Source organism: Salvelinus sp. IW2-2015, unplaced genomic scaffold (assembly GCF_002910315.2).
Source record: "Salvelinus sp. IW2-2015 unplaced genomic scaffold, ASM291031v2 Un_scaffold1748, whole genome shotgun sequence".
In the NCBI taxonomy this organism is placed as follows: domain Eukaryota; kingdom Metazoa; phylum Chordata; class Actinopteri; order Salmoniformes; family Salmonidae; genus Salvelinus; species Salvelinus sp. IW2-2015.
In genome coordinates this window covers 86,610-111,435 of record NW_019943130.1, presented here as the reverse complement: position 1 = coordinate 111,435, position 24,826 = coordinate 86,610, and the positions used below count along the sequence as shown (strand labels likewise).

The window sequence follows — 24,826 nt, the reverse complement described above, 5'->3', positions numbered from 1 at the left end:
GAGGCCTCAGATCTTTTTGTCTGGAACTGGATCCCGCTGCCGCTCTACAGTGTGTGCGATTGCTTGGAGCCGCGTCCGTAACACACTGTCAAACCACTCCAAACGAATACATTTGCTACCAAAACTATTAATTTAGCATATTTTACAATGGCAGTTTTAGTTTGCCGTTGAAATCGGTCGTTATTCTGGCTAAGTGTTTATTACAACTTGCAGAATCGGCTTGTTTTCTGTGTATAGCTGTGCATCAGTCTTTATTAGCGAGCTGGCGCTCTTCTTGCTATTAGCTATTTCTTTAACTTTTTTAAACACTCAGCTTCGCGAATGACTGAGCGCCGGCGGAGTATGGGATCCTTGGTGTCTTAGGAAGCGAGTGAGTGGGGTTTTAACCGTTTTTACATGCAAAAACAATGGCAAATTCGACGGGGAAAAATKTACTAGATCAGCGAAGGAAAGGACTGGCTTTCCTGGACGAGCTGCGGCAATTTCACCGAAGCAGAGGGTGAGAATGGGGCGTTTAAATACACCTTTAAACATCATGTACATATGACTATGGATGATTACAAACTATTAGTAATACTATTCTCCATGTATTTAATGATTTTTTCCTTCAGATCGCCGTTCAAGAAGATTCCTGTCGTGGGTGGGAAAGAGCTGGATCTTAATGCTCTCTATATCAGAGTCATTTCGTTAGGTGGATTTGCTAAGGTGAGTGCAACTAAAAGTGCATTTTCGCACTCTCGGTTTTCAGTGAAGTCTTCAGTGAACCGCTAGAGAACTCTCTTTCGGCATCCCGAAGAGCTATTTCATACTAAAACGGCTGTAGGAGAGAGAGGATTGCGGTCGGCCTTGTGCTAGTTTGCCATCTATGCAATGTGGTGGCTTGTGTTGTGTATGGTTTGAATTGAAAGTCCGTAAGGTAGCTGCACTGCTCGGAGTCTGAGTGCAGTTAGAGCAACTCAAAATTAGCGGGCACGTTTAACATCGATTATCCGCACAGAGCACTGGCTAGGATGAACTATTCGCCGCGRGGGATAGGTAACATTTTGTGCAAGTAGATTTTTTACGATAATTTGGGGGAAGCTAGTTATTCGCATTAGCCATCTTTGGCTCTATGGCTGAAGACAAATGTAGGCCGCACACAGGCCTATTTATTGGAAACTGTAAACGTGAAAAGAATTCCCCAAATAAAGACTGCTCGCCATCATTCCATCATTGCTACTAGCATTGTGCTGAAGCAGGTCATAGTTGTCTCGAGCTTTGGTAGCTACCACATTTAGCCTGCACGCTTGGCTTGCCAGAAAAGTAATGTTAGCCAGATTGCTAACACTAGCTTGTAAGTAAGCCATCCAGTTCAAGCTGTAGCTAGCTGTGAGTTGTTGCTTGCGGTGATAGCTTGCAAACAGGGAATTAAATACACAGTTCTAGCTAATAAAAGTAGCTAACATTAACATCTTATTACTAGATGCTAATCAGATTGTTTATGATTCATCTAATACATATTTTATGCATCCTGGTATTGCTTAATTGAAAAATGTATAATAACATCCTTATTTACTTTACAGGTTTCTGACAAGAATCAGTGGTCAGAGCTGGGTGAAGATTTTAACTTCCCAAGGAGTTGTTCAAACGCAGCATTTGTTTTAAAACAGTACTACCTTCGGTAAGTGGCATGGTCTTGTATTAGCTACTACACTCAGACAGCATGTGGCAAATGTTTACAAATTGTGAGAGGCTGGAAGCAGGAAAGGACCATGCAACAATCCAGCATTGCTGACAGTTTTAAAGATGTTGAACACGGAAAACAAAAACACCATACTGGACCTTACCCTGGCTGCAATATGTATGCCTCATAACAGTATGTTTTGATGTAACATTTACTAAACTTTACTGGGTTAATGCAGATCACTATTTTTATATATATATATATATATATTTAAAAAATAATAATATATATATGCCATGTCTTACTGCTGGGGATTCTGCCATACATCTTCTCTTTGTAGATTTAAACTCTTAGTAAGGGACATGAGCTGGGAATGCTTTTTAAATGGTCCATGATTTGTGTGTTACTGAATGCTGGCTGGTCATTTTGTCATTGAATAGGCTAGCCGTTGCCATAACTATGCAATCAGCAGCACATTACCCTAAACACCTTTGCCCTCGGTGTAGCTGTTTCACCAGCAGCAAGCCTGTGGCCAGTGTGGAGCTGCTTCTCTACTCAAGTCTCCTTTTCCCTCCAAAATATTGCCATCATCGACACGGTCACCTGCTTTTAAGAGGAAGGATCACATTCACCAGTCTAGCCTGGACCCTGCTTTGCCAGTTAGTCGAAACAGCATATCTTTAATAATCCTGTTGCATTAATCACCTTCACATTTTGGGAATGGTTGAAAGAGCACTAGGTCAACAGTCTGCAAGTAACCAATCATGTAGGCATGTCAAATTCTTAACACGGTTCACACAGACTCTACCTAAGTGTCATACCTGCCTACTGATATGGCTTATGAATTTGAACAACTTGGCATAGGCCTAAAGATGTTATTGCCTTCCTCTCTTAAGTCATCATGGGATTTTATATAGACCCTACATGCAGAGCCAATGATAGGCCAAGCACTGTAATGAAGTGTTTCCAAATGGTCCTGGTTATTCCAGCATTTTTAGCAAAGGATTTCATTCTAGCTATCAGATGAACAATATTAACGCTTGATACCCTATAAGAGTTTGTTGAATTCAAATATTTTAACATTAACTTCCCATGCAAAGACAATAGCTGATTTGATACTGGGCAGGCAATGTTACCCTGCGAGGTGTGGGTGCAGGCTGTTCTAGCCCAGCTGCAACACCTGATTCTACCAATCAACAAGGCCTACATGGTCTTCAACCAAGAAACAGGTGTGTTGCTGCTTGGCTGGGAACAAAAGCCCGCACCCAGTGAGACAATTTTTCCCCCTTTTCAAATTGTCATTTGAAGAGTCATAGGCTAATTTATGATAAAGCCTAATGCAGGGATCTACAATGTGACCATTTTACTCACATATACAATGTCGTCACAGCTCGCATATGTGTATCGTCACAGCAAATATGTTGCTGTGACGGTACAAGTATTGTGATATTTTATTTAGGAGCACCAGTGCGCCTAGAAGAATGAAGGATTCTAACATTATTACTTGAAATATTTTTTGGTGCGCTCCTAAATTTCTTTTTGTGCACCTGGCTACATTTTACAACTTAGGCGCACATGTGCTCCTTGTAAAAAAAAAAGTCAGCATAGAGCCCTGTAAAACAATGTTTGACTGAAACACAGAGATATAAATAGCCTAACTGACAGCACATCAGCASGTTGGAAGGAGCTGTTGGGAGCTGCCCAGATGCATGCTTTATTTTGCTTCATATTTTCAAACAAATGCACAGGCCTAACCCATTTCAAGCCTGCATTTGACCTGACTGCCTGAAACTTCTCCTGGGTTTTACCTCATGACACAGCCCACTGGGATCACATGGTAGTTGTAGACCAGAATGGTCAAATTTATATTCCTTTGAATATTTTTTTCRCCGCTTATATAGGTCGTTTATTTTACCATACTCCTGTGTCTTTACCAAACAAAAAATTGAATTGGCCATGTTAAGACAGCCTTCTACCGTCAACACAAACTGGTTTAAGGGGGAGATGTAGCCCAATGCCAGGTCTCTCTTATAGGGCAAGCAAGCCTGTAATGGGGAAACTTATTGGAACTAAAGAGCCCTTTGGTTTAACTGGGAGGTGTAGCTCAATACCAACGCGGTCTTAAGGGCAAACGCTGAATAGTCAGAAATGTATTGAAGTAGGGAGTCGTTTGCTTGTTGGTCTTGTACCACTACTTAAATTAACGTTTCCAAGGGCAAGCCACTTGTCAGTGAAAATAGTAAGTAATCATACAACCTGGGAACCTGAGCAATAGACTCAATAGTTGACCTCTGATTATCGTTTAATAAAACTGGAATAAAAATTCTACTTATGTGAAAGACTTGTCACAAACATGGAATAAATGAGGAGTTGTTGTAGTGACTTGAATTGAGCTGCAACCATCATGTTGAGGCACAAGTTCAACAGTCTAGTGGTTGCTTCCCCTTGTATCCTTTTATCTGCATTGGTTTGAACCTGATACATGTGGGTAAGCAATATTGATGTTGTGCCTACTGCTTTTGTCTGTCAATTTCCTTCACCTTAGTTCAGGTGCAGGAGAGGAGGTCTCTTAAGACTGAGATGCAGCTTGTGAATAGACTGTACCCAACATGATGATGTTAGCACTGTGATGCCCATGCCAAAATAAGAGCTGGATTAGAACTACCTCAATGTTTTCATGCATAAGTGAAGTCCGAGGCAAACAAGTTGTCTCATTCACACATCGTTTGCTAGTGAGATTAGCCTTGGCACCTCAACAAAGGTAAAACGCGGCCACGGCGTTTAGAGATCCAGTGTTACCCCGCTGTCCCCTGATATCTGTATGTCTCTTTCTGATGCTAAATAGAGGGTGCTAAAATTATGTAGCAAAACTCATGTATCAGCGAGCTACAGAAAACGCAGTCTGCAAGCGAGTCTGCTGAAACTTTGGAAATGCGTGTTATTTCGACAAGAATTTGCAGACAAGGTCAACAGTTTCCTGGTGTAACCCAAGCTGTGCATACCATATTCATTTTTATGAAAAGTCGGTTTGCTTTCTAAACCAGTGTCTTATAAATTAGGGCTGTGACAATACAAGTATCGTGATATTTTTTACATGGCAAAAATGAAAACACGAAGCAGACATCTCTTTGGTCCTTTATTAAAGACTTGCTGTATGTTAAGTATTGTGTTTTGTAGCTTGTTAAACACAGTGAACAAAAATATGAACGCAACATGTAAAGTGTTGGTTTYATGAGTTGAAATAAAAGATCCCAGTAATGTTCCATACGCACAAAAAGCTTATTTCTCTCAAATGTTGTGCACAAATTTGTTTAAATCCCTGTTCGTGAGCATTTCTCCTTTGCAAAGATAATCCATCCACCTGATAGGTGTGGCATATTAAAAAGCTATTTAAACAGCATAATCATTACACAGGTGCACCTTGTGCTGGGGACAAAGGGCCATTAAAATTTGCAGTTTTGTCACACAACATAATGCCACAGATGTCTCAAGTTTTTAGGGAGTGTGCAATTGGCATGCTGACTGCAGGAATGTCCACCAGAGCTGTTGAAAGAATTGGATGTGCATTTCTCTACCATAAGCCGCCTCCAACGTCGTTTTAGAGATTTGGGCAGTACGTCCAACTGGCCTCAGACCGTGTATGGCATCATGTGGGCGAGCGGTTTGCTGATGTCAACGTTGTGAACAGAGTGCCTTGTGGTGGTGGGGTTATGGTATGGGTAGGCATAAGCTATGGACAACGAACACAATTGTATTTTATCTATGGGAATTTGACTGCAGAGATATCATGACGAGATCCTGAGGTCCATTGTCGTGGCATTCATCTGCCGCCATTTCGTGTTTCAGCATGATAATGCACATCCCCATGTCGCAAGGATCTGTACACAATCCTGGAAGCTGAAAATGTCCCAGTTCTTCCATGGTCTGCATACTCAACAGACATGTCACCACCCATTGAGCATGTTTGGGATGCTCTGGGTCGCCATTTTTGATATCGTGTTCCAGTTCCCGCCAATATCCAGCAACTTCGCACAGYCATTGAAGAGGAGTGGGACAACAGGCCACAATCAACAGCCTGATCAACTCTATGCGAAGGAGATGTCGCACTGTATGAGGAAAATGGTGGTCACACCAGATACTGACTGGTTTTCTGATCCACATCCCTACTTAAAGAAAAAAAGAAAAGGTATCTGTGACAAATATCTGTAATCCCAGTCATGTGAAATTCAAAGATTAGGGCCTAATGCATTTATTTCTATTGACTGATTTCCCTCATATGAACTGTAACAGTGAAATTGGTGTTTTCTATCTTCAGATGTAGGCCTAACAATAACAATCCACTAAAGTTGAGTCACTGCATAGTTCCCCACTTAAGTCGATAGGACCAACTGCTGCAAATGATGGGCAGCAGAAGCTGTTCACTCTATAAAGAAGGTACACCTGGGAACCACTGTTTAAGAACAGCAGCTCTCCCTACTCCAAATCCTATTTCTAATGCCTGGCATACATTACAAGACTTGACTGGTAAGTAGGACCTACCTTTGTGTTGGACAAAGAAAACTATAGAACGTCTGCTTGTTTGCAATTTGATTACAGGTGAAGCGCCATGGTTATTTGCTTAGGTTTTGTTCTGGTTTTCCGCCACAGCGTGAGGCCACAGCTAGCTCTCCCTCAGCATGCCCCCTTATTTTGTCACTGGTTATCTTTTTGCCATGCCTTTCTCTACTATTTTTGAAATTGTAAAACCTTGTCAGCAACAATAGCTAGGAGAGGTTTTGARTCACAGATATAACAGTCCAGAGGTGGGGATTGGAGATGTTGGGACTAGCGAAAGCTAGCCGAGGTAGGCAACACTACTACTGCTACTGGCCTAAGATTGGGCATGCTGTCCCAATGTTCTTTGACTGTGGTACGCTCTCTGCAGATCACACAAAGAAATGTATGAAATTAAATGTTTCTGTTGGATAGAAAGTGAGACAGACTTTAACTTTGCATGAAGCAAACTACACTTGTGGAAAATGTATTTAGGGGGCTGACAAATTAAWCTTAGCCACCATTCTCATTATGTTATGCATGGTCTTGAGGCCAAAGTGTTTTATTTTTTGTCTAATGGCATTATTTTATCTTTGTTGTGATTCCCACCTTGATTGTGGTTGTTAGCTTTCTTCTCAGTGTAGTTTACCATTGTCTCCCCAGACCAGTTTCTTGTCCACAACCTAGTACTTGGATTTCACCCACCCCCACTCTCAGTAGTGGCCTGTATATAGTGCTTCCATTTATTATTTTATCAGCCGTAAAACCAGCCTATCAATTGACATAGCTTTAGGCTACATAATCTGGATTTCTAATGTTGCTCATCGGCCTCTGTTGTATGCCCCCATGTTTAATAAGTTGTCTCTGTTTACTCAAATGAATCTGCAAGCATTTAATTTAAAGGTACAATAATATATATTCACCTGTTTATAGAACAGTAGTAATGCCAGTTAGTTTACTCAATCTGATTGTGTGTTTGTATGTGTGCTTGTCCAACAGGGGGCACCCAATTTTCTCTCACACTCACTGAGACAGCCTTTATTGAGAGGGTTGCTCTTATGTCCTATCAGCTCTTGTATGTTCCGGGCGACTTTAAATTACATCAGTTCACAAACAGTCACCATTTTCCGTGGTAGATCTATGGCTTCAGTTGCCTACATTTTTGTGTGCTGTTCAGATTCATTGAAAAAATGTGATAAAAAAAAGAAAGTATATATATTTTTGTTGTTGTTGCTGGGGACAAAAAAATGACAGTTTAAGAGCCCTGTTCCACCTTAATTGCTTGTTTTTTCCCTGCTGATGGTATGACACATGCGATTACATTATTTTTAAATGTCAACTTGATTAGACACTGATAATGAGAAGGCCTCTTAATTCTGTGTTGCTTTTCTGTGGCACTCTGGCGGTTCTCTTGTCAGAAGAATGGGAGCTTTTTGCCAGCCGTGTATGAAAAGGGAAGTACAGACATGAGCAGCTGCAACAGAACCCATCCCCACCACCACCACACATCCCGCCTCCCCTTCTGCCCGTGCCCAGACAAGTGTGTGATGACGCTGTGCAAAGCCGGGGCCTCTCCAAACGGAGAGTTGGTGTATTTATAGTCCAGTGTGTCACGCGCCGTGGACGGGGGATTACCTTGGTCGCGGCGAACCAGCAGCAGCACTGGGACTCCGTTCAGAATGGGGCTCTCACTCTGACTCACGGCAGCACACACACTCAGCGCTTAGCCAGGGCTTTCCGCGTTACCACTGGTGAGGTATTTTCTGCTGCCACCACTGCAGCATGTGTCTGTGTAAACAAATATTCAATGTGCAGATGTGTTGGTCCCTCCCTACCTAAACATGTGAGAGAAGGCTGCGACACTTGTTAACCTGCAAAACCTGAGTTGAGAATGACTTTTTTGGCTTTAGACAGAAAGCTATCAGTCTTTTTCTTTCATTCATATCAGTCTTTTCTGCACTCCTCCCCAGCTGAGCGGGTGGTCATTTGAATGAAGACATCACCCCAGTGTCTAGAATATTCTGTCTGTGCTGGTGATAAGGTCATATCATCCCCACCTGTGTCACATCCGAGATTAATATAAACATATTAAGGAAGACTGGTATTGGTTGTGACTCTTGATAAACTAGTTTTTTCCCCTAAGCAATAGGGCACAAAGGATTCATCACTTGTACTCTGCTTAAACACTTGCACTGTCATGCAGATGGTGTAACACATGTCTTTTGATTCTTGAGTCAGCTAGGTGTAAACATAATTATTTCATCATAACYGATGGTCTCTGTCAAACTTGGATTGGATTTTTATCCCCCTCTGGCAGTATYTTTCATTTCATGCTTTGTGTAGTCATTCATGTTCACTCTGTAGATTTTAGAAGTAGGCGAGAGACATTGGTTGTGTTGTAAGCCCCGTTTTGTAGTTTGTTCCAGTCTGCAGCGGCTGAGTAGTGGAATTGCTTTGCGACTGGGGTTGGAATAGGATGTGGGCACAGATAGCCTGACAAGGCTTGTGAGTCTTTATAGGCCGGAGTGTAGCCTACCAGTTTACTTGTGTGATTGCAAGCATTAACCAAATTCCTCAGAGTGGCTGTCATAGAACTCCATTGGAAAATTATATGGTGGGAATGTGCCAGGGAGTCCAGTTTTGTTATCGGGGATTTGGAGGCACAACAGTTGATGGTGAAGCCACAGTCTAAGGATACAGGACTTATCCTAGTTAGGGAGATTTGAGGATCGGGTGAAACAGGATTATTTGCTATAGAGAGGCCATTCTAAATTCGATATTGGGGGGGAGAGTAGGAATAGGTGGGGTCTTGGATCAGTCACCCTCTGAGCGTTAAGTTCTCTTTTGTCTACAGATATTTAGAAAAGTATGAAAAAGTCCATCACTTCGGCGAGGATGATGACGAGGTGCAGCCTGGGAACCCGAAACCATCTCTTCCAATTGGTGCAATCCCCTGCTCCTATAACTACCAGCAACACACTGTATCAGGTAAAGCTTTCCCTCTCTTTTACAAAGTGTCTTCAAACAACCACAAAGCAGTAATTGGCTACATAAGTTCGGCCAAAATCTTGTTGGTTGGGCTAGGGCTTGAAATACAATACAAGATTCTTGAAGGGATGGCCCCATATTTTGCTTTCGAGCTAGTTCTTAAATGGACAGTGGTATTTCAGGATGGTGGCATATTCCAGGAAACAGATGCAAGTATGATAAAATCTGAAAGTTTGTTATTGACACTTTGAGAAGAGGGATTTTATTGGACACGTATCTGTGAAGTAGGGCTGGGTAATTGCTAGTCGTGGGGGAAAAATAGGTGGTTACATATTGGGATATTATTTTTGATTTATCGTTTTGACAATATTGCAGTATTCATTTTGCGGTAGTTGGCTGTACCTGCCGCAAAACACCAGTATTGTTCCTTGATGGCTTGTTCTCATTTTCTTTTCAGCTATTTTATTTCCTTGACTGATCAAAACTAGTTTTCTCATGGCTCGCTCTTGTCCCTCTGCAGCAGACATAAGGTGAGCAATATATTTGGAACATCAAATCACAGTATCTGATCGCAATACACATAGAGTAATGAGAATCGCAATACATATCGAATCGGCACCTAAGTATTGTGATAATATCGTATTGTGAGGTCCCTGGCATTTCCCAGCCCTAGTAATTGCCTTGGACCTCACGATACGATATCACTATACTTAGGTGCCGATACGATATGTATTGCGATTGTATATGTATCACTATTCTATATGTATTGCGATTTGATGTTCCAAACACATGCTCACTATACTGTATGTCTGCTGCAGAGGGACAAGAGAAAGCCATGAGAACTAGTTGTGTAGGTTAAAGTGCTCATGTTGTTGGCTCAACATGCTTTCTTTTTTTTCTTTTTTAAAATAAGATGGAGAAAAAGCTACAGGACGATAAATACCTGATTTGTGGGGCAGGTACACCTGACTAACGTTAACAATATAGTCACAGTAACGATGTAAAACCGGCAAAAATGATATTGTGATACTCTACTGTATCCATACTGTGAGGTAAAGTAACCACCCTTTGGTGGATTTGGGGATGCTGTGAAATAAATAACAGTACTCTTAGGTCAGAGGACAACCTTGGTGTGTGTTTATCAAGGTGGATATTTCTTCAAGTATCGAGTGATGGGGCTGTTGAAGAACACCACTAACTCTGAATTTGAGTTGAAACTTTACGACTCAAATGGAGAAAACATTATGGCTACCTTCAGCACTGAACTTCCTCTCAACTACGTCTCTACTCACAGCACACATTTGTTAGTTATCTGAATGTGCATATACTGCAGGCTTGTTTGCTTTGTCCTTTCAGACAGTTTATTGCACCGCATAACATAATCATAGATTCATCAAGATAGAATTTGGCAGCTGTTCTCCAAATGTTGCCATTTAGTTAGTCATAATGGTGCTGCTAGCCTGCTCCTTAGGTGATAACTTATGGTAATACCGTTATACAGTTGCTTGAAATGACCAAGTGGTTGCTGAACATTCATTCCTCTGTTTTTGGGTAATGAAAGCTCAAGAGAGGAGGATGTTAGCAAGACAACAAGATCTTAAAATGTATGATGAAAGTAGCCTATATTCCAAGAGAGAGGAGTTGTACTAGGATTTGTCTTTGAGCTGTTTCAGAACTGAGACGTAATGTACTTCATACTGTATTTGGGCTGCTACATTTATACTCCTTTTGTTTATGCRCAAACATATGGGCCTTTAAACCAGAGCTCTGCCACCAGAAGCTCATATCCTCCCTCATATGGCTGTTGAGATAATTGTTTGAATAATCTTGACTTTGTATTACAATTTTTGTCCAATCTTGCCCAGGYCTGAAAGACCCCCATCAGCAAGAGTGTATCTGAACTGATGTTGTCATGTCCCYAGGCATGCAGGCAATTTGCAACAGTGTGGTGCTGTGTGATGGTGCATTACCACCATACCCGCTGTGTGTGAAGTAGCTCTAGTTCAGGAGTCCTGACAGCTACACACACACACACACACACACACACACACACACACACACACACACGTGAAACCGATGTGAGGAGTTGGCTATTTATATCCCGTTGATTGCACTGTAATCAATTTCAAATAACTGAAATATGCCATACAATCATTGCCATGCCAGCAAAGTTATGCCAAGTGACTGAGGCTTCAGGAAGTTGCACTTGTTAACCCCACCCCCTGCATGTGACTTTAGTTACCATTTCCTATCTTTGAATTCATATTCATTATTATGCAGGTGTCCCAGTGCATTCAGTTGCAATCATTTTTAAACAGTCTAAATAAACTCAGAAATCATCATTTCTCAAGGTCTTTATAGCGCAACATTGTAATGTTTTTGTATGTTTTCAGCAGGCTTTCTTTACATTCACTTTGAAGTTGAAATTACAACTGTATTTGTGGTTGTTTTTTGTCCCCAGACTATCTCCGCCAAAGCTATGGACTGTCCATGGAGTTCACGCCCCCATGCGACTATAACAAACTGGTGCTCTCTCTCCTGTCGGGCTTGCCCAATGAAGTGGACTTCGCAATCAACGTTTGCACTCTCCTCTCCAACGAGAGCAAGCATGCCATGCAGCTGGAGAAAGACCCCAAACTCATCACRCTGCTACTGGCACATGCAGGTGTCTTCGATGACTGTACGTCTTCAACACCATTAAATATTCTTCATTAGTATCCAAATCTATTTTTGCAGGACAGTAATTAGAGATGTGTGTGTGTTTTTGTATTCTTTGTCTATCATGGGAACTTGGGGGAAATGTTGAGACACTCGCACTACTGTGCTGTGTCCGTTTTTGTTAAAGTGGAAATAGGGAATAAACTACTTTCTCCCTTTCATTTGCCTGTATGGAGACTAGATGAGTTATTACCTCCTTGGTAAACTTGTTCATTTAGAGTCCGAAGAAGGTTGTGTTCAATGCAAAAATCCAGGCTTTAACACAACAAAATGTGAACACCTTTTCAAGGCACTGCCATTGCAGAACCTTTTTTGTTATTGTGATCCCTCACGTGTGAAAGTACCTTCTGTCTCAGAATGTAAGGGTTGGAATGTTCTCTCTAACGGTACTCTTGTGAATTTGCAGCACTAGGCAGCTTCTCCTCTGTATTTGGGATGGACTGGAAGGAGCAAACCTCCCGGGACTTCATGAAGGTAGATTTGACTGAAAGACTCACTATATATGTATACTATAGGTTTGTAACTTACAAGGCTTTTGGTCAGAGGGAGAAAAAAAACGGTTGCCTCGCCTCCAGCCGTTCAGGGATCTTCGTGAATACGGTGTGATGTCTGGCCTCGCGGGAGTACATCAGCCTTAACCGCTCTTGTTTTTTGTAGCAATGCATCGTTTCGGCAGTCAGTATTTCAACAATAATCTGTGAATATGATTCTACAGTTCTGGAAGGATGTGGTAGAGGATTCTGAAGTCCGGGACCTCAACTGGGACAAGACCAGCCTGACACAAGGTAAGCAATTTATGCTGACAGACCCAATTTTAAAAGACCCATTGCACAATAAAATATTTTTTGCACAACAATGGGAAAAATAGCACGTCAAATAAATATTATGGCAACATTGTTTTGTGGACTTTTTGTGTAATAAAGTATTTGAAGATTTCTCATAAAAAAATACTCTTAAAAGACCTTGCTCAGACCCTCGATGTCCTTGGTGGATCAGACATTCACTGTTCTCTCTGCTCTTCTCCCAGTGACAGACACTACGTCGGGGGATGAGCGCTGGGGCGCCCTCTTCCACCCTCCACGCAACCTAGGCATCGGCGACATCGAGGGTCAGCGGGTCCTGCAGGTGGGAGTCATCCTCCGCAACCTCTCCTTCGAGGAGGCCAACGTCAAACTGCTGGCTGCTAACCGCACCTGTCTGCGGTTCCTCTTACTGTGCGCCCACTGCCACTTCATCTCCCTACGGCAGCTGGGATTGGATACACTCGGCAACGTGGCCGCAGAGGTGAGGTGTTTTTACTGTTATTTATATTTATGTTCTGAATGTTATTTCGTGCAGTATTGAGCTAATTAGTACTATTCAGTATAGTGTTAGACAAGGCTGTAGCTGTTCCAGAGCATTTGTGTTATTGATGATTCTATGAGTTAATGTCTGTTTTCTCTCCCAATAGCTTCAGTTAGATCCTGTTGACTTTCGAACAACCCACCTAATGTTTCACACCATCACCAAATGCTTGATGTCAAGGGACAGGTTCCTGAAGATGAGGGGTGAGTGTCAGAGCCCGTACTTTATCTTTGTCAGTGTCTGCGTCTTTTTATTACAAATTCAATGTCAGATTTATTTTTATATCACTGGCCTTGTAATGCGAAAGCAACTTCATGTCTTTATGTAAAAACAGTAAGCATAAATTGTGATAAAAGTATAGATGATTTTCCCCAGAGCCTGACTATTTGTTCCTCCTCCCCTCAGCCATGGAGATCCTGGGTAATCTGAGCAAGGCGGAGGACAACAGCGTGCTGATCTGTGAGTACGTGGACCAGGAGTCRTACCGGGAGGTGATCGGCCTGCTGTCGCTGCCTGACCTCATGCTCCTCATGTCCTCCCTGGAGGTCCTCTACCTGCTGGCCCAGCTGGGGGAGATCCCCTGCAGCAAGATCGCCTCTGTAGACAGGAGCATAGGTGAGATACCAACAACCTAGCCCTAACCAGGGTACTAGTAACCTAGACACTAGTCAGGATTGAGGATACATGCAGTAGTATAAACAACCAAGCCAGAATGGAGGGGATGGAGAACCGTCTAACCAAGATAAAGTGTAGGTATAGCATTAACAACTAATGGAGTGTTTTGAATACAGTTTGATTAAGTATAGTCTCTTAGCATGGCACAGCAACCAGGCTGCATGAATTGGGAAACAAACTGGTTGCACAGAAGATATTTGTCATCTCTTGGAGGAATAGGAAATTCAATGATTTTCAGAATTGGGAAATCAAAAAGAACCGTCATGCAACAATTTAGACGTTCGTTATTAAACGGTGTATATGTGTGTCCCTGGGCAGATCTGCTGGTACGGCTGGTGTCAGTGGACCTGCATACGTTTGGTCCGGATGCTCTGACGGCCGTGAGGCTGATGGAGCACCAGGCTGCTGGGCAGAGCCAGGTGGCCGAGGTGCGGCCGCAGCTTGTAGAACAGCTGCCTGCTCCGCTGCAGGGCGCACCCATCCCAGGTGAGCATCTTAACACTTAAACCTTGTTCCCTCATCTTCAGATGCAMACAGAAATTAAATGAAGCCAAGTTATATTCATGTTGTACATAAAATCWGAATTTAGAGCAAGCTGTGTGAGGGCAATAATTAGCCATATGGTATAAAGGAACAGTTCCTTGAGACAATGGCCTGAGATTATAGGCTCAGCTCTGTGGAGCCTTGCTCCTTGTCGTGTACGTTAGAGACTGATCGAAAGCTGACCGCATCAGTTTACGCCTCCCATAAGCCTCTGCATCCACTCTTGTCTGTAGAGACTTTCCATCCGTTGGTGATTTAGAAACATGGATGATCAGGGAAACTGGTTTAACCCGTGTTGTATGCAATCAATCAGCTAAAGTTGCTGGGAATAATTCAAGCTAGGGTGAACACAGTAGTCTGCTTGTACAGTACTGTCGCTGCTCCCTAGTGGGCAAAATGAGGAACCACACACTAAACACACCATGTACAACAGGAGCACTGTTCTGCAGATTTGACAGTTCAGTATCGCATCAGAACAAAAGTGTTTTCAGCATAGAGAATGGGTTTATTCAAAAACCTTTGTAAATTGATCAAATTAGACTCAATAATGATGTCATCTCTCACTTCAGCAGCAAGAGTCCCTGTCCAGTCCACTCCTCCTCCTCCTGGTATTGTTGAGCTAGATGGGGAGAAGTTTACAGTGCAGTGGTGAGTCTCTCTCTCACTCACACACACACGCTCTCATAGTCATGCTCTCTCTGTGACACATCTTAGCTCTTCAGTTTCTCTGTAAGTTGAACGGTAGTTCTCGGGTCAAGCAGTCAGCTTGCTGGTCACAATTGACACCTGAGTAGCTTATAGATACATTCTGAGTCCCTTTGTCTCCACCAGGCTGAACGCCCACTTCGAGGTGAGCGGCGAGAGCTCCGTGTTGCGCTCAGAGATGTACTCGGAGTACCTCACCACCTGCAGCAAGATGGGACGCGCTGGAATCCTGGCCTCCCAAGGCTTCCTCAAATGTCTACGGTTGGTTGGCATAATCCCATATTAAATCAATAGATTTCATTGAAAACCGTCATCATTTGGAGAACACACAACTGGAAGTTTATACCGTTTTTTGAATTTCCTAATTGTGGTCCTGGAAGCTTTATATTCATTCATGTTGTGTTTTCAACCAAGAAATCACTCTATGGACAAGTTACAATATAGTGGTCCAAATTCAATGACTTTGAGAAACATGATTGACAAGGTTTTAGTGTCAACTGCACTCACACCATGTCTATCATTTTGTAGGACAATCTTCCCAAACCACACAGTGAAGCGGCTGGAGGACACCAAGCCCAATGCACAGGCACACATACACGTGGTGGGGGTCAAACGGAGGGCCATCCCACTGCCCATCCAGCTGTACTACCAGCAGCAGGCTAGCCCCACACCAGGGCCCAGGCACGACGTCCCTGTCGACCCACAGGCATCCCCGTCAGGTAAACTCACTGTACAACTTACTACATTTTTGTAGTTAGTGGCAAGTTTCCACCTACCTTGATTGTTATCACAACAAACGTCAGAAGACATAGTTGCTATACATGTTGTCTTGGAGTATGGTGAGACATACTTTGCAGTTGTGCGAATTAGACCTCAGTCAAGGATTCTAATGTGTTCTTTGTTGTATCTCTCTCTGTGTTCTACGCTTTGTTCCTGGGCATCCTGGGCTTGCCCGGTCTCCAGTCCCCAGCCTTACTGCTAACCCGGCAGCGCCACAGGTGGCCTCCACCATGCAGGATGGTGTACCTCACCCCCAAGTGGCTCAGACTGTTCCTCGGCTCCCCCTTCACCCCCAGGCCTCACCACATCCACACCCCCACCCTGCTCAGCAGGCCAAGCCAGGGGATATCCTCAAGACGGCCATGGTCCAGAGCTCCATCCCCACCTCTGGCCAGGTGGTCCAGAACCACAGCCCCAACATGGCCCAACAGCTCCACCATCAACAAGTCATGGCGCCTGCCGGGACCCCCGTCACACTGTTCCAACAGGTACAGCAGGGCCACATCTTCACGGCGCGGGTTCAAGGGGTGCCCATCGCGCAACGGCCACCCCTGCCACACACTCCCTCCTCAGTACCCCAGGCCCTCTCCCAGGGCCCCCAGCAGGAGACGGCTGTATTCTCTGCCCCCCCGCACTACGCTGCTGTGTCGGCCCCCTGCTCCTCGCTGCAAAACTTCCAGGTGGGCGGGGGCCAGGTGTTCACCATCGCCGGCGTGTCCAACGCCCAGGGCTCCCGCGTCACTTTCCAGAACATCGCCCCCAAGCCTGCACCCTCGCAGGCCAGCGGACCACCTACAACCACTCATAACCAGCAGCAGCAGTCCAGCGTGGTCATCGTCAGCCCCAACCTCCAGCAGAACCAGGCCTATGCCCCGGCTATCCATCAGATCGTTCTGGCCAACCCCTCCACCATGTCTGGTGGCCAGGCCATCCAACTGGCAGGACAGCCTCCCACTCCTTCCAAACTCCCACCTTGCCCTTCCACCATCGCTCCACTGCCCCAGGGCCTGCCCACTCCTTCCAACAACCAGATCCCAATGCAGGGCTCTGCTTCTGTCAGTCAGATGCTGTCGGTCAAACGGCAACCACARCAATTGAACCCCCAGCAGCAGTTTCACCCCCAGCAGCAGTTTCAGATTCAGTCCCAACCCCTGCCTCAGCAGCAGCCGCCCCCCCAGCCTACCTCCACAGAGTCCAGCCTGATCAAACAGTTACTGCTTCCAAAGCGGCCCTCCACGCCGGGCGGAAAGCTCATTCTGCCCGCGCCCCAGGTGCCTCCCCCTAGTAGCACGCAGCGTKCCCCCAGCCCACAGGTGCTCTACCAGGTGGCCTCACAGGGCCAGCCTCAGCCCCAGCAGCTCAATGTACAGCTGGTCCCCAGCCAGCTCCAGTCCCCAGGGGGGCCTCTCCAGACGGTGCAGCTCATCTCCACCAGCAGCCCCGCCACCATCATCCAGGGCCAGGCTCCTGGTGGCCAGGTCACCTTCACTGTGGTGCCCAACACGGGCTTCACCACTTCAGCCTCTGCAGCCGCCGCCCAGGTCAGCCAAGGAGCCGCTGCACCAGGCCTGCCAGCGGTCCAGACAGGCAACACCCTCCACGGGCCACCRCCGCCCTTCAGGGGGGACAAGATAATCTGCCAGAAGGAGGAGGAGGCCAAGGACGCCACGGGTCTGCACATCCACGAACGCAAGATCGAGGTGATGGAGAACTCCTCTCTGGCCGATGGGGCTGGCACCAAAACCAGCAACGGGGACCTGGCAGGGGCCAACGCTCCAGGGGCAAAGCTGCTTAACGGGAGGAAGTGCATGGACTCCAGTCTACCTCCATACCACTCAGGGAACAGCCAGGGGGCCTGYGYCAATGGACCGGCCAGCGAGAGYTGCCCCACCAACGGGAAGCAGACCTCTGGCCTGGCTAACCCACAGGAGGGCCACGTCGACCCCAAAAAGGCTCTCGTCAACGGTGTCTGTGACTTTGAGAGAGGGGACGCCTCCACCGGTGCCCACTTGAGCAAAAACATTCCAAATCACTTCGCTTCCAAACACTTGGGGAACGGGGAGGTGGGTCCTCCTCAGAAACTGCATGGGGCTCCCCAGGAGCCCTCTGTCCCCCAGCAGGATACTGCCAAAGCAGAGCAGGCAGAGCGCCTTGCCAATGGGCCTCAGGCAACAGGCCCCTTCTCTAACGGACCTATGGGGCCGGGGCCTAACTACGCCCTGCCTGCTTTCAGGCAGCAGCTGTTTCCCACCGTCACTGTAAACTCCCAGGGCGCCACGGGGCCAGGGACCCTGCCGGCCAATGGTTTGAGCGGCGAGAGCCGTGCACTCAAGAGGCCGGCAGAGGAGGACAAGGGGGCGTCTGTGATTCCCTGTAAGGTGGGAGTGAGGATCATCACCATCAGCGACCCCAACAAGGCGGGCTGCAGTGCCACCATGGTGGCCGTGCCTGCTGGAGCCGACCCAAGCACAGTAGCCAAAGTAGCAATAGAGAATGCCACGCAGCAGAGGAACTGCTCGACCATACAGGCATCCAGCTCTACGGTGAGTTTCATATAACTCAACAATTTGTTTYTTGTCCCAGTTTTGCAAGACGTGCCAACTTAGTTGGCTAGCAAGCTCATTAGATTGATGACTTATCTTGAATACTTCATTGGATCATTGGCATTCTTGCCCTGCTGGTAAAACATGTGACTACGTTTTTCTTCACAAACATAAAATGCAGGGCTCAACATTAACGCTTGTCCTCTTGTCCGGGACAAGTAAAAACAATGCTCGGACAAGAAGAATATAGATTGAAGTTCGGACAAGAGTAATAAAAAACTTTTTTTCACATCAAACATTTACTCAGATCAGAATTGGATCAGAGGCCGACATTGGAATAATATTACAATCTATGTTTTATGCACATTAATAAAAAAGCCTACATGTCAAAGTGTAGATGATATGCATGTTGGCTACAGCCTCACGTCCAAACCGATGCTGAATGCTGACATGGAGGCACCAGAAAATGTAGCCAAACTTTAATGAGACTTTAAATTACATAAATATAGGTTGAACACCAGTCATTTTTTACATATAATGAAGGATCATTAACGTCTAAAGGCTTGATTCGACATACTCAAGGCACGGTTCGTTCAGATCAAATGGTCACAAGAACGACCTGTTGCGCACCACACATCACCCACTTTGAATCTGAATGGAGGGGTCTGCATTTTTAAGCTATTTAAAGGGCAATTCCACCACTTTTCGACCTCATTTATCATTTCCAATGTATACATATGTGAAATCAGCACCTTTTTACAATCTGTAGTTACAAAGATGAGAAGGAAAGTCCTAAAGAAATGCTTCTCTGTGACATCATAGGGTAAGATTAAAAGTTTAAAAAATGTAAATCAACCTGCAATGTGTTTTTAGCCCAAGGTGGGGAGCAAGAAAATACCTCCATCACTGAATCTGTGTTTGAAAATAACTAATGTATTCTAGTATAACTTTTTAAAACTTTTGTTTCTTTCCTACAAAACGTATAAATGCACCGTTTTCACATATGTTGACACTGGTTTTGTGCTGGAGATGATGAACAAGAGGTTGGTGGAGTTGCCCTTTATCTATTAACGTAATTGTTTGAAACCTGGATGTTTTGTAATTTTATGAAGCACGTCTTACCTTGTTTCAAAGTATAATCCTAGTCATTAGTAACCCATGCTAGTTGATGCATCTTTAGATCTCCCCTTGCTTTATTTCTAACAGATATTTTCATATCTCATGCGGTGTGCTTTTGAGAACAATGTTTTCCTGCAAATTGCATTTTGGAACATTCGCGCATAGCCTACAGCCAAGTGCGCATTGAGTTTATAATATAAAGAAATAAAACGTTATCAACATTTTAAGCTAAACAGTCTGATCTGATGCATCAGCCTCATTGCTTTTTAAAGTGTTTTAATGTGCAGTGGTTGTATGAATTTGGGATCTGTCATCCCCAAGTCTGTTATGAACCGTAGACATATTTTTTTTATCGTTCCAGGGACGGCGGGAAGCCCTTAATTTCGAGCCCTGGGGGGAATTATTTTATAAAGAAAAGTGTTTGGTTGTAATTGTAATGTTGCAATATTTTATAGGCTACAAAGGGTGGCCAACCAATCTCCAGGAGAGCCTTAAAGGGGCAGTGTTGTAAATCCAGATAGGCTTGAATATGCAAAGAAGCCTATAGGCAGAGTGTAGCCTACATTTGTCTGATTCTCTATGGTAAAAAAAGGTAGTCGTGCATTTTATTTTGTCAAGTGGATCTGTCAATGATGGAAAGATTGTGTTATTTTTTTGGGGGGGGGGGGGGGGCTTGAGTTTTTGCAAGTAAAAAATTTGACCTTAAATGTCTAGTTGTAGGTGGAGGACTGCTATCCATCACATGCAACTACAAGACTTTTCTTTTGATGTTATTTGGGAAAATCAACTGCATTGTGATGAGTAGGGTTAGAGGCCATTTAATGATTTATACAGACTGACTTTGAAAAGACGCAATTGTGTTTTATACTGCACTTATTGTATTGGCAGGTGTGTGTGTGATCTTTAATTTCATCGTATAACAATGCAAGGCTTACAGTTGTTTTTTACAAGCAAATGACTTGCATAAAACAAGATCAACGATGAGTCTTCAGGATCTAGGACCTTGAATAATTTATTCAAACTCTGTTCATATTTTTGTTTAATTCATTTCTGAAAGTAACTAATAAGCAAGTGGTAGGTTATTCATATTGTATAATTTATTGTAAGCAGAGGGTAGCTAGGGTAGAATCTAAATGTGTTTCTTCAAAATTAGCTTAATTTACCAATTTATCTTGTCATACTTTTTAAAAAGGTAAAAGAAATGCAACAACAAAAAATTGTGACTTGTTTGTTTTATTTGGGAAATAGTCAAACACAATCATACAACACAAAATATCACTTATTTGGTCTGATAAAGCTTTGCCTCTTTCCCTGGTTTTACGCAGCCTCCGCCAACAGTGGCTCAGCCTGTGCAGGGTGGCAGCGCCAGCCCCAATGCCTCCCTTTCTGGGCCACAAGCTGTGGTGGCACCCCCAGAACAGACCAGGAAAGCGGGACAGAACTTCAAGTGTCTGTGGCAATCCTGTAAACGGTGAGTTAATCTCTGTCCATATTGACTTGACATACTTAAAGAGAAGTCCTTTGTTGTGAAAGGTGTGTTCATATCATGGCTAACTAAAACTGCATTTAGACAGGCAGCTCAATTCTGATATTTTTCCCACTAATTGGTATTTTGATCAATCACATCAGCTCTTTTTCAGAGCTGATTGTTCAAAAGACGAATTAGTGGAAAAAACMTCAGAATTGAGTCTAAGTGGCCTGTTCATTGGCTGTTCCATTTATATTCGTGTTCTTCCAGGTGGTTTGAGACGCCGTCTAGAGTGTTCTACCATGCAGCCACGCAACATGGTGGCAAGGAGCTATACCCAGGCCAGTGCCTCTGGGAGGGATGTGAACCTTTCCCCCGACAGAGACTGTCCTTCATAACCCATCTACAGGTAAGACTACACCCTCACCTCTCAATCAATCAGTCCATGTTTGTGGGTTTTTGCTGACAATTATCCTATTTTCTTCCTGCAGGATAAGCACTGTTCTCGAGATGCCCTATTGGCCGCACTAAAACTGGAGCAGGAACCGACACCAACGCAAGACCCAAATCAGAAAACTTCCAAGTATGTACCCTCTGGTTAGCTTAGTGTAACAATATAACTTCAGACCGTCCCCTCGCCCCGACACGGGCGCGAACCAGGGACCCTCTGCACACATCAACAACGGTCACCCACGAAGCATCGTTACCCATCGGCTCCACAAAAGCCACGGCCCTTGCAGAGCAAGGGGAACCACTATTTCAGGGTCTCAAAGCGGGTGACGTAACCGATTGAAACGCTATTAGCGCGCACCACCGCTAACTAGCTAGCCATTTCACATCCGTTACACTCACCCCCCTTTCGACCTCCTCCTTTTCCGCAGCAACCAGTGATCCGGGTCAATAGCATCAATGTAACAGTATAACTTTAGACCGTCCCCTCGCTCTGACACGGGCGCGAACCAGGGACCCTCTGCACACATCAACAACAGTCATCCACGAAGCATCGTTACCCATCGCTCCACAAAAGCCGCGGCCCTTGCAGAGCAAGGGGAACCACTACTTCAGGGTCTCAAAGCGAGTGACGTAACCGATTTGAAACGCTATTAGCGCGCACCACCGCTAACTAGCTAGCCATTTCACATCCGTTACACTAGTATGCTAGTGCTAATGTCCATTCTAGTGGTGCTAGAATGCGCTATGTGTGGCTGACTGTCTTTTGCATTGTTCCACAGGCCTCAGCCAGTGGCAAGCAGCACTCCAGCACCGCGAGCACAGAAAGCTATTGTCAATCATCCAAGCGCAGCCCTTATGGCCCTACGCAGAGGCTCTCGGAACCTGGTGTTCAGGGACTTCACTGTGAGTATGGCTGAGCTTAGCTGTTTGTTTACACTGAAGGTGTCCGGCTGACTTTTGACAGAAATGTATGATTTTATACCTGGAAATAAGATTTAAGATGTTACACATTGCAGTCCTTGACTATTCCATATTTATCATATATTCCCACTTGGAAATATTTTGTTATCAATATATCTTGTAACTGATGAATTTCACAATCCTTTTCCTTAGGATGAAAAAGAGGGACCAATGACCAAACACATACGACTAACTGCTGCCTTAACGCTAAAGAACATTGCCAAGTATTCAGACTGCGGTCGAAAGTAAGAACAATTTTTTTGTATACATTCACAATTACAGAAGGGTTATCTGAGGACTCCTCGTGCTGTGTTTGTTTGGAGTGATGAATCATAATCAATTAAACAAATGTTTACTGTTTGATGGAGTGTGTGTAATGACAGCTTCCTGTCTTATCTTCTCAGGTTGGTGAAGAGGCATGAGAGCCACCTCTCTGTGCTGGCACTCAGTAACATGGAGGTCTCCACAACGCTCGCCAAATGCCTTTACGAACTGACTCGCTCTCTCCAAGCTTGAGCCCACAAGAGCAACCCCACCCCACAAAATTGGAGAACCATCCTTCAGGGGTGTTATGACAATGGGGCACACAGGTGGGCAACACCAGACTATGCCCTTCGGACTCCCCTCCCTCACCCCACTGTGCTCAAATCCCCCCCATCTCCTTAACAAAACAAACTGCCACGGGGTCTTCCACCAGCCGCCCAAGAGGGGGAGCTCTTTAGACTGCTGCCCTGAGGGACTCTACTAACGAAACCCTAAATACGAGCACATTTTTGTAATCCTGGGACTATTTGCAGACTACTTATTTGAGTAGGAGCGGCAGTACGTTGAGGTTTTGCTGTGCCGAGGGAGGGGAATGGCTGGAGAGGGGGAGGGAGACGCAGCTGCAGGAGACTGGCTCGATTGTTTTTCTTTAGAACTTGGTAGCGTGGTTTTCTTACTTGAGTCAATATATTTTCACTTATTTATTATTGAAATGAATACCATTACAATTAATGAAAATAATCTTGTAAATATTTGTGAATATATATATAAAGAAAATCCTCTTTCATGCCGATACAGCCACTGGGGAACTTGCTCTGTGGAGTAATAGAAGCATTACTTTGGTAGAACCTTTTTTTTTCTTTTTTTTTAATGATCCCTGGTTACTTGTATCTAATGTGATTCTATACTCAGCAGTGGATGAATGTACTTAAAACCTGTAAATACTTCTGCAAAGGTACTGATGCTGTAAAGTTAAGGGGGAAAACAGTTTTTTTGTGGAACTGTGACTTTTTTTGTATAATACCTTGTAGAACTCATTTTGCTGGCTGAAAGAGTATGGAATAATATATCTCATGTCATTTTGTAGAAGAAAATAATATTGAAGGTATTCTCTCACCCCGAACATGTATCCACTGTAAACGTTTGTCATTGTACGAGCACAGTGCGCGTACATTTTTTTTTTTTTGTATTTGTAAATTGGTTTAAATACATGGAGTTTTATACAGGTTTTCTCCTGTGTTCTTTGCTTTATGTGCAGGTATATTTTCTTCACTACTTTTTTTCTATGTTAATATAGTGTGGAGTTTTATTGTACTATTTTTTTCATAATACCATGCCACATTCCGGCTCACGTCCTCAGACTATCCTCTCTATGGWGTGTTGTGTAACATTAATGACTGCCTGTTAGCGTCCGAGCGGGGCAGCCCACCCATCCTCATTTCTGCAGTGTCAGTAGGATGTGCTATTATACATAGACATAAGTCTGTTAGATTGGCTTTATTTACTTTGGTGACTGTTTATAGTTTTTAAATAAAAGACTGAACTATTTGTCTTTGTTTTGGGGCTCTTGTTTTGTGGTGTGAGGAGGCAATGGGTGCCTCTGTTCTACAATGTTACATGGCTGTGATCATCACCTTTTAAATACACGTTTAATGGATAATGGTTTTCCCTAAATGTGTATATTCTATTGCTCAAATTATGACAGTTACAGGAAGCTGAGCTGTTTTTAGAAAGTTTATTTGCAAGATCATCTCTCCCAGTGGAAAATGGATCAGAATGGTTTTCAATCTGAAGGTTTGTCCACCCAAACTACCTTAATTGGGTATATATGGCTCTGAGTGTTACTTACCTTTTACTTGGATGTCCTGTTGATGCCCTGTCACTAAAATTGTCAGTCTCCTGCTACTGTTTATGAAATTAGACTTTCAGCCCCCATGACAGTTAACGCTATAATTATGTTTCTTGTAATTTTATTGCATATACATTCCGTTCAATGGAAAGGCAAGGAAAATATCAATGCTTTCTTGAAAATATTTTAATTTCATTGGCTACAAAACAGATTCCGGTTAT

General features: G+C 44.1%; 1 protein-coding gene across 2 annotated transcripts; it reads left to right on the top strand.

Annotated features, from left to right (window-relative positions):
- LOC112071863 (AT-rich interactive domain-containing protein 2) lies at positions 1 to 24,304 on the top strand. Of its 2 annotated transcripts, none has more exons than XM_024139292.2 (21): positions 1 to 499; positions 612 to 705; positions 1,563 to 1,660; positions 9,051 to 9,184; positions 11,646 to 11,864; positions 12,309 to 12,376; positions 12,618 to 12,687; positions 12,930 to 13,186; positions 13,353 to 13,449; positions 13,652 to 13,861; positions 14,240 to 14,407; positions 15,037 to 15,112; positions 15,296 to 15,430; positions 15,698 to 15,888; positions 16,133 to 18,492; positions 20,937 to 21,082; positions 21,350 to 21,488; positions 21,571 to 21,662; positions 22,312 to 22,435; positions 22,646 to 22,737; positions 22,897 to 24,304. In XM_024139292.2, the coding sequence occupies exons 1-21, from the start codon at positions 408 to 410 to the stop codon at positions 23,006 to 23,008; spliced, it is 4,974 nt and encodes a 1,657-aa protein (XP_023995060.1). In that variant the 5' UTR covers positions 1 to 407; the 3' UTR covers positions 23,009 to 24,304. The 2 variants fall into 2 exon arrangements, with proteins under 2 accessions (XP_023995060.1, XP_023995059.1); XM_024139291.2 differs by having other exon boundaries at positions 15,034 to 15,112.
- The last annotated feature ends 522 nt before the right edge of the window (positions 24,305 to 24,826 follow it).